General features: G+C 32.7%; 2 protein-coding genes across 6 annotated transcripts in view; one reads left to right on the top strand and one right to left on the bottom strand.

Moving 5' to 3' along the window:
- The window catches only part of LOC101498798 (gluconokinase), a 1,548-nt gene extending 1,247 nt beyond the window's left edge, over positions 1–301 (top strand). For all 3 annotated transcript variants that reach the window (XM_073363746.1, XM_073363745.1, XM_073363744.1), the window contains one exon: positions 6–301. In XM_073363746.1, coding sequence (XP_073219847.1) covers positions 6–215 — 210 coding nt within the window. In that variant the 3' untranslated portion in view covers positions 216–301. The remainder of the gene's footprint in view (positions 1–5) is intronic.
- A 409-nt stretch (positions 302–710) lies between these two features.
- On the bottom strand, positions 711–10,118 carry LOC105852523 (uncharacterized). Of its 3 annotated transcripts, XM_012718455.3 has the most exons (4): positions 9,936–10,117; positions 9,788–9,819; positions 8,963–9,171; positions 711–1,117 (listed from the first exon to the last, which is right to left on the bottom strand). In XM_012718455.3, exons 3-4 carry the CDS (start codon positions 9,140–9,142, stop codon positions 944–946), a joined length of 354 nt encoding a protein of 117 aa, XP_012573909.1. In that variant the 5' UTR covers positions 9,143–9,171; positions 9,788–9,819; positions 9,936–10,117; the 3' UTR covers positions 711–943. The 3 variants fall into 3 exon arrangements, with proteins under 3 accessions (XP_012573909.1, XP_012573911.1, XP_027192754.1); XM_012718457.3 differs by lacking the exon at positions 9,788–9,819 and having other exon boundaries at positions 9,936–10,118; XM_027336953.2 differs by lacking the exons at positions 9,788–9,819; positions 9,936–10,117 and adding an exon at positions 9,464–9,588.
- Positions 10,119–17,045: the final 6,927 nt, after the last annotated feature.

Genomic DNA, 17,045 nt, shown 5'->3' with positions numbered 1-17,045 from the left:
CTGCTGAAGTGTTAATTACTCGATTAAATAACAGGGCTGCAGAAGGAGAACATTATATGCCTGCATCTCTTCTGCAATCTCAGTTAGATTTGCTTAACATTGATGATTCTGAACGAATATTTAGAGTTGATGCTACTTTAAGTCCTGAATCCATTGTCAATACCATTAAGAAAATGGACCAGTTTCAGGGCTGTTTTCTATCATCATTATGTTGAACCTTGTTAATAACATGTATACCATTGTATTAGATTCTTTAACTTCACTATTACATCAAATAAGAAAGTAATGTAACTTTTTGCAATTTTTAATTTGTTTATTTTGATTGATGTTAATAAGATAGCTACTTACTTTCATACAAAAAATCAGGGTCGACTCGAGGATAATACTACTAAAACAACTATTTGTCTTTACGCTTTCACGAAAAAATTTACTTAATAAAAAGGCCTCAGATTTTATTTTTTTTAAATTTAATATGGTCTCAATAATATTAAATCAATTAAAAAAGAAATATTATATTGCATCAATTATATTAATTTAATGATATCAAATTAAAATTTAAAAAATTCACCTTAAATCTCATATTAAATTTCACTTTATACTTCTAGATGTGTTGAATCAGTCCTGCAAAAAATTACAAGAATTTTCTGTATAACATTAAACTGGCAAAGTATTTAATCTTTTTCAGCTTAATAGAAGTCGCCAGCATCATCGACATAGAAAAAAATCATATATAAAGTATAACCGGGCAAGTAATATCACTTTTAACAAATCCGACAGGAATAATGAACTACAGCTAAACACAACTAAACAAATAAATTTCAAAACATGTTCCTAAAGGTGAATTAATTGAGCTAGGAATTGCAAAGTGATTCATCGGCAGCAGGAACAGCTCTGTTTGGAGGCAGGGGAGGAGTGAAGAAAGTTTTGTCAGTGGAGCAATGTCTTATTTCTTTGCCTTGGCGAATCTGAGGCAACGGTATTTTTCACCACTTACTGTAATTTCAAGAGCTCCATCCTGGTTATCTTGATTTGATGCAGTCCCCATTAAGACACTTTTCTCTTTCTCAAGATTATCTCTCTCCATCTTCAGCCTTGCTTCTTGACGAGCAATCTCTGCCTGCAAAATTGAAAAAATGAGGACATTGTTTTCATTTTATTGTCATTATTGTTTTTGTTGTGATAGCAGGCAGGATGAGAAATGAAAATATTGATAGAATTCTCAGTCAGTTTAGATATTTTTTGCGGAACTTTCTTATTTTATTTTCTGTCTCTTTACAATAATACAAAGCAGAATTTATACAGACTAGGAGATTAAGGCTGGGCGCTAATCTAGCCTAAGAATTAGGGAAGTTATTCTCCTCATAATTGCTAATTCTAATAAGATAGGAAAGGCTAGGAATTAGCTAATACTAATCTATATTTAATGGACATACAGCTGTCATAAAACTGTACAAAACAAAATCTGTTGATTCTCCTTAATTAGCGCCAATCTTCAACACTCCCCCTCAATCTGGGTGGTAGATATCTATCATACCCAGATTGGACCTGATAGTTTCGTATGTGTGCCTTGAAAGTGCCTTTGTTAGAATGTCTGTTGTTTGTCTGTTTGATGAGATGTGGTTAACACTTATGATCTCATGATCAATTTTCTCCTTAATGAAGTGTTTGTCTATTTCCACATGCTTTGTTCTATCATGGTGAACCGGGTTTTTTGCAATACTTATAGCTGCCTTGTTGTCACAAAGTATTCTCATAGTGTAGTTAGTAGGAATTTTGATCTCATCCAACATTCGTTTGAGCCAAATCCCTTCACAAATTCCTTGTGCCATAGCTCTGAATTCAGCTTCTGCACTACTTTTCAGTTTCTGTTTGATTATGTTGGGTTGTTCCAATTTCATTGTTTTTTCCATTTTCTGCCTCGGCCACTGCTTCAGTTTCTGTTTGATTATGTTGGGTTGTTCCAATTTCATTGTTTTTTCCATTTTCTGCCTCGGCCACTGCTTCAGTTTCTGTTTGATTATGTTGGGTTGTTCCAATTTCATTGTTTTTTCCATTTTCTGCCTCGGCCACTGCTTCAGTTTCTGTTTGATTATGTTGGGTTGTTCCAATTTCATTGTTTTTTCCATTTTCTGCCTCGGCCACTGCTTCAGTTTCTGTTTGATTATGTTGGGTTGTTCCAATTTCATTGTTTTTTCCATTTTCTGCCTCGGCCACTGCTTCAGTTTCTGTTTGATTATGTTGGGTTGTTCCAATTTCATTGTTTTTTCCATTTTCTGCCTCGGCCACTGCTTCAGTTTCTGTTTGATTATGTTGGGTTGTTCCAATTTCATTGTTTTTTCCATTTTCTGCCTCGGCCACTGCTTCAGTTTCTGTTTGATTATGTTGGGTTGTTCCAATTTCATTGTTTTTTCCATTTTCTGCCTCGGCCACTGCTTCAGTTTCTGTTTGATTATGTTGGGTTGTTCCAATTTCATTGTTTTTTCCATTTTCTGCCTCGGCCACTGCTTCAGTTTCTGTTTGATTATGTTGGGTTGTTCCAATTTCATTGTTTTTTCCATTTTCTGCCTCGGCCACTGCTTCAGTTTCTGTTTGATTATGTTGGGTTGTTCCAATTTCATTGTTTTTTCCATTTTCTGCCTCGGCCACTGCTTCAGTTTCTGTTTGATTATGTTGGGTTGTTCCAATTTCATTGTTTTTTCCATTTTCTGCCTCGGCCACTGCTTCAGTTTCTGTTTGATTATGTTGGGTTGTTCCAATTTCATTGTTTTTTCCATTTTCTGCCTCGGCCACTGCTTCAGTTTCTGTTTGATTATGTTGGGTTGTTCCAATTTCATTGTTTTTTCCATTTTCTGCCTCGGCCACTGCTTCAGTTTCTGTTTGATTATGTTGGGTTGTTCCAATTTCATTGTTTTTTCCATTTTCTGCCTCGGCCACTGCTTCAGTTTCTGTTTGATTATGTTGGGTTGTTCCAATTTCATTGTTTTTTCCATTTTCTGCCTCGGCCACTGCTTCAGTTTCTGTTTGATTATGTTGGGTTGTTCCAATTTCATTGTTTTTTCCATTTTCTGCCTCGGCCACTGCTTCAGTTTCTGTTTGATTATGTTGGGTTGTTCCAATTTCATTGTTTTTTCCATTTTCTGCCTCGGCCACTGCTTCAGTTTCTGTTTGATTATGTTGGGTTGTTCCAATTTCATTGTTTTTTCCATTTTCTGCCTCGGCCACTGCTTCAGTTTCTGTTTGATTATGTTGGGTTGTTCCAATTTCATTGTTTTTTCCATTTTCTGCCTCGGCCACTGCTTCAGTTTCTGTTTGATTATGTTGGGTTGTTCCAATTTCATTGTTTTTTCCATTTTCTGCCTCGGCCACTGCTTCAGTTTCTGTTTGATTATGTTGGGTTGTTCCAATTTCATTGTTTTTTCCATTTTCTGCCTCGGCCACTGCTTCAGTTTCTGTTTGATTATGTTGGGTTGTTCCAATTTCATTGTTTTTTCCATTTTCTGCCTCGGCCACTGCTTCAGTTTCTGTTTGATTATGTTGGGTTGTTCCAATTTCATTGTTTTTTCCATTTTCTGCCTCGGCCACTGCTTCAGTTTCTGTTTGATTATGTTGGGTTGTTCCAATTTCATTGTTTTTTCCATTTTCTGCCTCGGCCACTGCTTCAGTTTCTGTTTGATTATGTTGGGTTGTTCCAATTTCATTGTTTTTTCCATTTTCTGCCTCGGCCACTGCTTCAGTTTCTGTTACAACAACCGGTTCAGGTTCTGCTGTCCTTTCAGCTGGGATAGGGGCAGTTTCTGTTTGTTCAAACATCCAAGGTTGGTATTCTAAAGTTTCAATTGGATATGTGTGTACTTGCTCCCCCTGAATGCCAACTTTGGGGTAGTATGGTTGGTTCTCAAAGAAGGTTACATCCATGGTGTGGTAGAATTTTTTGGTGATGGGTGAGTAACATCTGTACCCTTTTTGGTGAGGTGAGTAACCAAGAAAAATGCACTTGATAGATTTGGGGTCAAGTTTACTACGGTGTGGGTTGTGGTTGTGGACGAAGGATGAGCATCCAAAAATCTTTAAGGGAATGGAGGTGAGTATTTTGCTGGTTGGGAAGAAGATTTGGAGTGTGGAGAGGGGGGTCTTGAGGTTAAGGATCCGGGAAGGCATTCTATTTATAAGGTGTGTTGCCGAAAGGACAGCTTCCCCCCAAAACTGGTTCGGGACATTTGTGGCTAACATGATTGATCTAGTTACTTCCAAAATATGTCTATTCTTTCTTTCCGCAACTCCGTTTTGTTGTGGAGTGTCCACACAAGAGCTTTGGTGAACAATGCCAACTTTTTGTAGGTAAGAACTTAGAATCGAATTGTAGTACTCACAACCATTGTCAGTTCTAAGCACTTGGATCTTGTTGTGAAATTGAGTTTGCACCATGTTGTGGAAAACCTCAAAGATCCTTCCTACTTCTGATTTCTCTTTCATTAAAAATACCCAGGTAACACGAGTGTGATCGTCAATGAACGTGACAAACCATCTAGAACCAGTAACATTCTTAATGCGTGATGGTCCCCATACATCACTATGAATTAGGGCGAAAGGTTGGGATGGCTTATAGGGTTGGGGTGGGTATTGGCTACGTGTATGTTTGGACAATTGACAAATTTCACACTGAAAATGCTTCTGATTTTTATTGAATAAAGAAGGAAATAATTTTTCCAGATACATGAAATTTGGGTGGCCTAATCGATAGTGCCATAACATTACAGGATTGTCACTACTTGGAACACTAGCTGCTGCATATGACTGGTTCTTGAGTCCTCTTTCTAATTCTTCAGCTTGAAGTAGGTAGAGTCCAGCACACTCTTTAGCACTGCCAATCGTCTTCCCCGACTCCAAAATCTGAAATTCACACAAGTTAGGAGAAAATTTAGTAACACATTTCAAATCTCTTGTGATTTTGCTAATGGACAGCAAGTTGCAATCAAGTTTTGGCACATATAGAACATATTCTAGTGTAATATTAGGTGACAAAATAATTGATCCTGTACCCATGACCTTAGAATGTGTGCCATCTGCTATTCGGACAGTGCAGTTAAATGGATAAGGAGAATAACTAGTAAACAAATTAAAATTTCCAGTCATGTGATCTGAAGCCCCTGAGTCAACAATCCATGACTTTGTTTTTCCCATGCTAGTATTTAGAGCATGTGAGACATTACCTCTCTGAGCCACTACAGCCGTACCACCTTTTTCTGTAGAGAGCATGGTTTGTTTGAAGATTTTTTGTAAAGCCTCCATTTGTTCCTTGTTAAATGGAAATGAAGTAGATTTTACCTCAGCTTCTTGGTGGTTAAAAATTGCGTTGCCTCTGCTGTCCCTGCTTTTGAATTGCTTGGCTTCTGGGGGTTTTCCATGTATAACCCAACATATTTCTTGTGTATGGCCTGGTTTCTTGCAGTGATCACACCAGGGACGATTTTTCTTTTGAAATGGCCGAATTTGGTTTCCTCTTGCAGCCATTGCTGAGCTCTCGGTGGGAGGTGTTGAGGTGGCATTTCCCAACATGAGTTTCCTCCTGCTCTCTTCTCTCCTTACTTCTGAAAAGGCTTCCCGAATTTTGGGAAGAGGTTTGGTTCCAAGGATCCTTCCACGGACTTCATCAAGGTCCTTGTTTAGTCCCAATAGGAACATGTAGATTCTGTCCTTCTCCACCAGCTCTTTGAATTTTTTCTTATCCCCTGGACAGTCCCATGTGACTTCTTCATATACATCTAGTTGTTGCCAATGTCTACTAAGTGTATTAAAATACTCAGTAACAGAAGATTCTCCTTGTCGAAGGTTGTGTAGAATGCTTCTTATCTCAAATATGGCAGAGGTATTGTCCACATTTGAATATGTTTCCTTCACAGCATCCCATATCTCCTTTGCCGAATCATAGAACATGAAATTTTCACCAATTTCGTTGGTCATGGTGTTGAGCAGCCATGACATTACTTGGCTATTCTCAAGTTTCCATTTTTGAAGGGTGGCATCTCCTTCTTGGGGACATTTTGTGTCTCCTGTGATGTAGTCTTCTCTCCCTTTTCCTTGAAGGAAGATCTTGACTGATCTTACCCATTGGGTATAGTTTTGACCATTTAATTTATGGCCAGTGATGAGATGACTGAGCCCATCATGTGAACTGGTCGGAAATGATCCAGTTTCCATCTTTGGCTGTTTGTCGGAAGGTTCACCCATTGCTGGCGGCGCTAGGGTTTTCTTAGGGATGGATCAGATCGAGCTCTGATACCATGCGGAACTTTCTTATTTTATTTTCTGTCTCTTTACAATAATACAAAGCAGAATTTATACAGACTAGGAGATTAAGGCTGGGCGCTAATCTAGCCTAAGAATTAGGGAAGTTATTCTCCTCATAATTGCTAATTCTAATAAGATAGGAAAGGCTAGGAATTAGCTAATACTAATCTATATTTAATGGACATACAGCTGTCATAAAACTGTACAAAACAAAATCTGTTGATTCTCCTTAATTAGCGCCAATCTTCAACATTTTTTATGGATGCTGACAATATTTCTGCTTCTGCTTCGCTAGTAATATAGCACAAATCATATCAGTACATAATACAAAAAAATGGTTCCCAAGTTAGTTACTAAGCAAAACATTAGAAGTACAACGTGGAATGTGTCTGGAATATATAACTCTCAAATTTAAAGAGTAAAAACAAATCTGCTGAAAGCTGCATCCAGTGGCATCTTATAAATTGCATGCACAAAAAAAAAACACTGATCACTGCAACAAAGGGTGAAGGAAACTTCAGATCTAATATTGAGGGCATAATTTATATTCACAGGCTGGCCATGTCACTATGCAACTTTTACTTTCATTTTCTATAATGACTTTTTTATTCTGTTTCTTGTAATCATGAAGCAGTTGTTTCAGTTATATTTGGTTATCTCTAACTTCAAATTTCAAGGGCATTTCGTTATTAGCTAGATTTATTCCACTTGGTTATCTCTAATTTATTTTCTCAAATTATTATCGTTGTCGACGTGTCATGTCTGTGTCAGTATCCGTGCTTCATAGATAGAGACTCAAACACAAACACCCGAGACATATACATAGACACATGTAATATCCAAAATATAGGACACCCCACACACACACAATTATGTCCAAAATATATGAGCATCGTTTATAAAAGATCTATATAGAAAATCAGAATTTATATATTCAGCATTATATCTCAAGAACTTATTAAGTATTATAACTTCCCTGTGATAATGAATCTGACAAAAAAAATTACTAGGAGACATTATTATACAATTTGAACATTTTATTTCTTCACAAAAATAGATTTTAAGAATGAACTGTCTTTCATCTTCAATCCATTCATCTACTACCATAAAGCTAAAAAAGATCATATCAATTTAATGCTTTTTACCCCTTGCTTAATCATCTTTAAAAAAACATGAACATTTTGGTTCCCGGTCGACACGTGTCCTTTTTCATGTCTCAACGGAATAGAAGTGTTGGCTAAGTGTTGGAGTCGTATCCTTAACACGTCAAACGCAAAAAAAATATTGATACTGGAATGAAGTGTTTGACATGTGTCATACGAGTGTCGGACACTCAAACATGCCTGCCTTCAACATGAAGTTTTAGTGCTACTGCTACAAAGCACCTCATATCATAGGATTCCCATAAAAAATCGAGTGAAATTGGCATTGCTATATTGAGTTATCCTTTTACCTTGACAATTTTAAAGATATCAATATGATCATAGGATGAAACAGGCAGACTAGAAAGTTTAAAGAGAGAGATACAAAATAAACTGATACTCATAAATATACTATGAAACTATCAATTCTTAGAAGATTACACTAAAGAACATGACAAAGTGAACAACAGTTCATGAATCTACAGAAAAGTTTCAAAAACAGAACACAGTGCCATTCCCATTTTTGTTTATATTTTGATGAATTGGGAACTACCTACAGATTTAAGCCATAGTACATGCACAGTAGGAATGTAATCAGGGTTCTACATCTGAAACTAAAATAGGAAACACGGTATAATTACCTGATTAATCATATACTGCATTTTAGAAACATTAGTATTTTTAATTGAAAGCAAATTGTCCTATAAAACCTTACGGCAGCAGTAACAAGATAATTTGAGTTTAACTTTTTACAGTAGTCTGTGACAACAAAGATAGAATTATTCTGTAAAAATTTTAGGAACCAAAGAAATTGAATTGAAAAGAAAAAAAACAACTTTACTGAAAGAATGACAAACCTCTTTCAAGGGATTCCTCTTCTACAAAAGAATTCTACTTTCACAAACTCTCGAAATACATAATGCCCCTATATATTCTTATTTCTCCAATTTATACAAAATACCCTTTCTAACTACTTCACCTCCTTTACTTTTTTCTAACTGTTCTTATATCCATCCTAACAGACAGAATTTGATTTCAACCCCAGCCCCCATATTGAAGAGGGAAAATAGGGGTACTGTTAGCAATCTAAACAATGGAATCTAGTGTTGTTTCATTAATTTCATCTCCATCCATCAATCCAGACTTAGCACGAGTTCACACTTCACCCCTATAGTAGATTATTCCTTAAACTAAAATAAAAATATGAGTCCAATAGTTACTCAGTATGAATATAAATGACATACAGCCAATTCAACATCACCTAGAATTAACTAAAGGTAGAGTTAGAGATCATAGCTTCCATCTTAAATGTATCAAGAAGGCAATCAATTGCAGTACATAGCAGCAGGATTCGACAAAAAAAGTTGAAATATTCATCGAGCAGCAACAAATATATGTTATATAAATGAAATTAAGGCTTTTACATTTCATTATTATTAATCTATGCAGAAGAGAAGATATAAAGTGCACATTAGTTTTATCAAAAGAAAATTATTATATTAAGAATTTTCCAGGACTAGGAAGTAGGGTACCTCGCGACGAGAAAGATCAGCCTTCCAAGCAGCCTCACGCTCAGCAACCTCACGCTCACGTTCTTGGATGTAACTTTGCATCTCTCTGTCTTTCATGATTCTATCTTGAATATCAGCATCCAATGCTTCTTTCAACTCCTCAACGAATTTATCTACCACTGCCTTTATCCGCAGAGACATCTTCACCTAAAATACCAACCTAACTAACCCTAAACCACACCCAACAAAACAATCCAATTACTCCCTTTCAGAAACATAATACCTTTTCTTTCTATGTAATAATTAAAAAAACACAAAATCCTAACAAAATAACTTTAAAATCTCTCTCCTTGCCTTGTGAACCAAAAACAAGCGAATATTTGGATGGAAGGTTTGTTAGAGAGATAGAAGATAGGGTAAAATTCTCATTTTTTTTTTTAAATTAAGAGAATTGTTATTTATATGAAGTATATAAAAAATAAACAAGTGATTAGGCCATGATTAAGTTTCATGAAATTTTACCCTTGGTTCTCTTTCACTCCAAAAGCCTCTCTCCAAAAGAACTGCATTTCTCTTTCTATGAATTTGTACAATTATTTCTGCATACTATACTATGCAACACTGACACTTCAAATTGAAACTGTATCCTGTGATCAATGTGACACCGACATGTATAGTTTCATTCAATAACTTCTATTTTCTTAAATTATTAATTATCTTCACATGTCAGTGTTGGAGTCGTCTCCAAAGTGTTTCATTTCATATACTCATAATGATAACACAATTTCGATTCAGTAATATATAAACCAAAAGAAATAAGATTATGGAGGAAAGAAGCATACATACTTTGAATTAAGCCCAAAGTAAGTTTCGAATACCTATTCATGAAAATATGAAGAAGAAAAAAAAAGATGAAACGGAACCACACGTAATGATTTGGTAATTTGAATTTTGTAGTAGAAAGAAGGATGAGAAGTAAATTGAGAAGATGTACCTGAAATGACTTTAGTAATTTTGTATAATGAATAATGATATGCTATTTTACTCTTTAATTATTATGCTCATTGCTTGCTTCGCTTTGTTTGAGGGTTTCATTTTCTGTTACGACTGTGAAACCATCACCGTAGTAGGCCACACGCAAACGAAGATGCGTGAATCATCCAACTCAAATCAAAACTAAATTTCGGTCTCTAATTTCTAGTTTTGTATTTATTATTATTATTATTAATTATTAATACAGGATTTGTAATTTCCAGTTGAATAAAAAGAAGAGAAATCTATCCACCTCGTTTAAAAAATAATATTTTTTTTATCATTTTTTATTATATATAAAATTGAGGGGAAAAAATAAATTCACTTTTTCTCTCACACATTAGAAATTTTTAAAATCTCTAAAAAAAGGTTTTAGCATTTCAAAATTTTCAAAACTTATCTTATAAAGTACAAGTAAATGAATTTGTTGAACTTTTTGATAAATTTCAAACTTTCATAATGTAATTTTTTAGTTTTTCAAAAGTTTCATTCATTTTTAAACTTTTAAAATAAAAGATTCAACAATTTTTTTTGAAAGTTTCAACTAATTTGAAACTTTTAAAACAAGTTTATAAAATCTTCAAAACTTGCATCCATGTTAAAAGTTCTGAATGCAATTTTTTTTAAAAGAATAAAATTTTAAAATTTTTGATAAATATAAAAATTTTGAAACATTCAAAATTTTTGAAATATATATATTTTAGTATATAAATTCTTAATATGCTTATTTTATATAATGACTAGAACGAGGAACATGAATAAATAAATTATTTTTACTATCGCCCTTTAGACGATATAGACAAAAAAACTTCAAGTATCTAATTGTGATTCTTTTATGAAAAATTTTCTTGTACTCCCATCATTTGACACAATATAAATTGATGGGTGAATCAATTTTTCTAAATTTTGTGCATATTCAATGGAGAGAATTAGGCATGGAATGTGAACTCACCCAAGACACAGAAGATGGATCAGAGTTGGATATGTCTACTAAGATGAATGTCTTATGGAAACGCTTTCAATCACTTGATGTTATAGGAAAACGAGTGTTGAAGAGTAAAGTGCGTGGGCTTGGTTTTCCAACTACAAGTTCAATGTGTCCACCACCTGAAAAATTCAAACCCAAAGGATGAGTGAAGAAGAGTAAGGGTAAGAAGCCGGATGGATATGATGTATATCAAGACCGTTCTTACTTTGAGCATGTTAATGTAACATATTGTGAAGATCTTGGTTCCCAACCATCTCAGTCATCAAAGAAGAGACAAGCCTCTCAATCAAAGAAACAACCCTCTCAGTCATCTCAATCTTCAAAGCATTTGTGTTGGAGACAATTTCCTGATGTTATTCAGCCATACATTGATAACATATTTGATGTGGCAACGGATGGAAATTTTGTTTTTCGCGTTATTGCATTATTGCTTGGACACAGTGAAGAGTGTTGGTCTTTGGTCCGCAATAGCTTGAACCAGGAGATTGCTTCTCATGTAACTCCATATGATAGACTGTTCCCAAGACGCATTAGAGAAGTAAAAGATTCATTGAAGATATCCGACTTAGATCTTCAACCCATGGATAAATGGTTGTTCATACCTGACATGGGTTACGTGATAGCGATAATATATAATATTATTCTTGTCACGTTTGTTCAGACATTTTCAATGACTTTCTTTCTTATGAGGGGTTCACATTCAGGATCGACAAAAAATTATTGTATTTGTTGTATTGGTTTTGTTAGTGGAAATCACTGGGTTCCAGTAATTATTTTCTTCTGTTTTAATTTTTTAAAATAATCAAATGAATTTTTAAAATAATCAAATGATCTTATTTTACAGTTAAAGATGAAAGATCGATTTTCATTGCCAGACATTGCACTAGGTTGAAAGCAATATGACACCGATGAAGCAACTTATTGAGCAATAGCATATACAGGGTGTCTACAATACTGGGGGTATTTATTAAGTCGTTTTCCACGTGTTACCCAAAATCTACCTAGAGAACTTGTAGATGCAATGTCATTAGATGAAGCTTAATGCTATAAAACTATTACAAAATCACTTGTTATTAATTAATTTTAGTTTATTGTGGTTTGATTTCATCTTGTAATTTATTTATTTTATTTTTCTTATATTTCATCACAAACAATATAATATAAACGACATAACAATAACACATAAAGTAACCGACACAACAATATGACATAAAGTATTTATAAAAGTAACTGACATAACAATAACACATAAAGTGTTTATAAAAAGTAACCGATCTAACAATAACGCATATAGTGTTTATAAAAAGTAACCGACATAAAAATAATGCATAAAAGTGTTACTACCAACTGGTGTGACTACGTGATAAATACAAAACTTTATAAAAGTGAATATACAACTCATCATTCGGATTAGCTTCATGTTCATTCAACCCCCTGTTGTATAAGATCATCGATCTGCTGTAGCATATGTGACAACTGTGAACTAGAAGCATCTGCACCGGTGGTTGGGACACTATAATGTGGGACATGGGGTACATCATCTGGTCGCACCAGCAATGGATGAGACACCTGATGGAACCACACCAAATATCCATCTTGACACTCAGATGGATATGTCGTTGGACGAAACTTGTGAAATATCTCCGTGACTGACGTCACATATCCCAACCATTCCACATCTACATCAAATAATCTAGAAGGAATTGGAGGTGGCGGTGATGAAATATATTGGATATATCCAACTTGTCTCAAACATCTCTCTGGCAGATATTTCACTACAATGTTGTATAATCGGAGGTAACTAGTATAGAGCATGATATCATCAAAGGGAATGACACCCATATGATTCTCCCATGGTCTACATATAACATCCACATGTGTCAATGCGTCAATGATACGTCTGTACTTGTGGACCTTGTGATTGCCATGTTTGTAGCATCATCTATTCATTCGGGCAAAATATTCCACGTCAACACTATGGTCACCTCTATTACAAATATTTGAAAAATATTCGTAAATCCAACACTGTTGCAAATAAAAATAAATATATTAATGATAATAAAAAAATTAATAATTAACAAAAATAATATAAATACATGATATACAAATAATTAAACATAAAAATAAATAAATAAATGATATACAAATAATTAAACATAAAAATACATGATATACATAAAAATTAATAATTAACATAATATTTAATAATTAAAATTAAATAAATATATGATACATGAAGCATCGTCATATATTCACCTAGTTGTTTGGTGTCATAACAACAAACATATGAGAGGTAGTAATAAAAGACTACGAGTGCAGCAGTACCCAATGCGTATTTATATGTACCGTCTAAATGTCTAAATAAATGAAGATACTTCACATCAACTAGAGTATGACTCTTATCAGCGAAAATAATACTCTCTACTAAATTCAACAGATACGCGCCAGCAACACAGTCAAATCTCTCTGCTGCACGCTGCCTTTTGAAGACCTCTTTCAACCAATCCAGTCTATAGTGCGCACCTCTAGTCTTTTTGGTCTCCTCCCAGATCTCTTCCGCGGTCACTCCTAATAAATTCATGGCAAGATTACATGTCATTACTCTATCTACATCGGATGGACAGTAGAACTCACCCCTAATAGGCAATTCCCGAAGATTGGCAACATCATCCAAAGTAATCATCATTTCACCAAATGGCATGTGAAATGATGATGTCTCGGAATGCCATATTTCCACAAACGCAGAAATTAGGTTCTTGTCGATCATCTTCAAACTACCCCCATTGTAATTGGTTTAATCCTGAAGAATTCACACAGTTCTCTATGAGTCGCGGGAGTACTGGCGGGATAAATTGTTGCATTTTCTTTCTATGCGCAATAATTTTTAGCAATGATCGCTCTTGTATACAAAGAAAATAAATGACATTAAAATTAAATATAGACAAAAAATAATAATTAATTTAAATATTTTTAATGCACTATAAATAATAATTAATTTAACATACCTCACCAAACCACAGTCTAGCTGAAACATGATGACGATATCGTGTAAGGACGAACAAATCATAAGGTCCTCTAGGATACTGTGTGAGCTCACCAGGTCCCTGAGCTCCATCATGCCCCTCCTCAATGTGCTCTCCCTCATGAGCAGGTGCATCATTCTCCTGCTCATGTACATCCTCCTCCTCATGCACTATAGGAGGCTCCTCCTGCTGATAGATAGTCACATTTGAGATAAATCGATGATAATGATCTTCCTCATCATTGACTTCTTCTCATTGAAGTTGTCGGTCGAATCCTCTCTGGAGGACTCATCGCGGATGATGTAGAAGTATCAGTGTCACGTGTAATTCATATGATTTTGTCGTCTCTTCCTCATGAGCCCACTGAAAAATTAAAAACTAAAAAGAAATAAATCACAATTAGTTATAAAATTATAATTTAATTTAAAATTAAAAAAAAATTAAAATAATAATAATAATATAACTTCTGGGGAACTTGAGGTTCAAGTTCTCCGGTAACTACTGGAAATGTTAAACCTCAAGTTTCCCGGAAGGGGCTTCTGTACCGGAGATGTTCAAAAAAGATTTCCAGAAGAGGCTTTTGTACCGGATAGGTTGAGAAAAGTTCTCCAGAAGTAAGCTTCTGTATTGGAAAACTTGAACAAAGTTTTCCGGAGTGTACGTTGTGTACCAGAAAACTTTTATTCAAGTTCTTCGGAAGTTTAGGAAAAAAAAAACTCACTTTCGAGTTCCAGAAAGGTTGAAAGCATAAATGGTAAATTTTTTGGAGTTTTACTATTTAAACGAGGACAAAAACGTCATTTCTTTACTTATTTAAGGGTATAGGTATAATTAAGGGGGTATGGAGTAAAATTTTCTTCTTTTATTTCAGCTTATAATATATCCCCTCGCGATTCTTTGGTTTCATCCCATATATTATTTTAGTTTCTATTTTTAATATTTTTAGCTAAATTAATCATCATGGAACATCTTTTAAGATAAGAATGTACTTTTAATGTAGGGTTATGTATATTTTTAGTTTTTATAATGAAAAAATAATAGTATATATATTTTTTTAGTCTCCATAATATATTTAAGTTAATAGTTTTAGTTTCTATTGTTAATTCTTTTCGTGTGTATTTTTTAAATGACTTTATATAAAAATATATAAAATATTTGAAAAATAATCTCATAAAATTTTTAGAATTTTCAACATGAATTAAATACAACTTTTTCAGTATCAATAGTTCAAAAAAACAAAAATAATATAAATTTAAAAATTAAATTTTAAATTCATATTTTGTAAAATCTTCAATTATAACACATAAAGTATATTTTAGAAGCATTACAATAAAATCTCTTTTTGTTTTCATTTTATATAAACTAAATATATAGACTAAAATTACTAACAAGGAGTCTCTATTTGTTTTGATTCTATAATAGACTAAAACTACTAATAACAAAAGACTAAAAGTAAAAGCAAAAAAAAAAAAATTGAAAATTTATTTATTTTTCAATGGGACAACAAAGAAGACTAAAAATAGAGATTGATTTTTATTTTTATTTTATAACTAAAAATATATTTAACACTTCAATCTATTGTTAAAAACACATTTTATTATATGAAAACACATTAATAATATGCTTTTTACACTATTGTACTGATGTTGTCCCTTTAAGATATTTCAGTGGATGATTTAAAGAACATAGAAGAAGTTAGTGAATTCAATTTGAAAAGCTAACATAATTACTAATTTGTGAATAATTACCTATAAAAAAAATAAATATAGTGTTATAAATATATACTAGACGCTAATCCGTGCATTGCGCGTCTATATTTTAATCTATTTAATTTAAGTGAATTTTTTTAAAAATTAATATAAAATTTTATGATCTAATTGTCAAATGATTATTAATATAGTAGTTATATCAATAATATATATTTAATTTTATCAATGTAATTTATAGAAGATAAGTGTCCAATAATAAAAGGCACATATGAATAGTCGAAATATATTTTAAGGGTAAGTAAGAGAGACATATGTACTCTCAATTCATAAGAAGTTGAAGAAACTTCTCATGTTATTAAGTTCAATATTATATATTTTTAAAGGATGTATAGATGACATGTAGAGACAAAAATGTGAAGTTAATTAATGCGGACAAAAAAAAACGTATTGTGTAGTAATGTGAAAGATGTTGCGCAATGTGATGCTATGAAATAATAATGTGGGATTAATTTAGAAAATTTTGAATAAACGTTATAAAATAATATTTAAATAAGAGATATAATATAAGATAGTGGATGATGTATAGAATTTGTAGAATATCTATTTAGAAACTGTAGAGGAAATTTTTCTATGAAGACGTATTTTTGACTAAGGTGAAAGGAAGAAATAGTATGAGGCGACAACAAAATCTCTTTTTAAATATATATAATAGATGTTTAGAGAGATCCATTTTCGTTACATATTTCTTAGTATGATCTTAAACTCTCATTAGTAAACCCAAGTTTTAAATGGGTATTTTTCAAAAGATTTTTTTTTTAAAAAAATTTAATTCATTTTTTATTTAAATAACAAAAGTAATATATATATATATATATAATTAATATAATTTATAAAAATAGATAAATAAAAATTTTAAATTACGATAAAATTTTAGGAAATTTAAGTTCGAAATGCCGATTTCTCAAAGGTTTGTTTTTTATTTTTTATTTTTTATAAATTATTTCAATTTTTATTGAAATAACAAAAGTAATATATAAATAATTAATATAATTCATAAAAATAGATTTATAGAAATTTTAAATTCCGATAAAATTTTAGAAAGTCCAAGTTGGAAATGTCGATTTCACAAAGGTATTTTTTAAAAAAAAGTTATTTCGTACTGGAGGCCACCTTCGACATTAATTATCATAATTTTTTGTAAAATTTGTGATGTTTTTTATGAATAAATTATATAATTTAAAGTTTTATCATAATTTAAATTTGATATTTATGTATTTTTATGAATTTTTATGAATTATATTAATTATAATTATATATATATATATATTATTTTTGTTATTTCAATAAAAATT

The sequence above is a fragment of the Cicer arietinum genome, chromosome 7 (genome assembly GCF_000331145.2).
Source record: "Cicer arietinum cultivar CDC Frontier isolate Library 1 chromosome 7, Cicar.CDCFrontier_v2.0, whole genome shotgun sequence".
Lineage (NCBI taxonomy): Eukaryota > Viridiplantae > Streptophyta > Magnoliopsida > Fabales > Fabaceae > Cicer > Cicer arietinum.
This window is presented reverse-complemented; position numbering and strand designations above follow the sequence as displayed.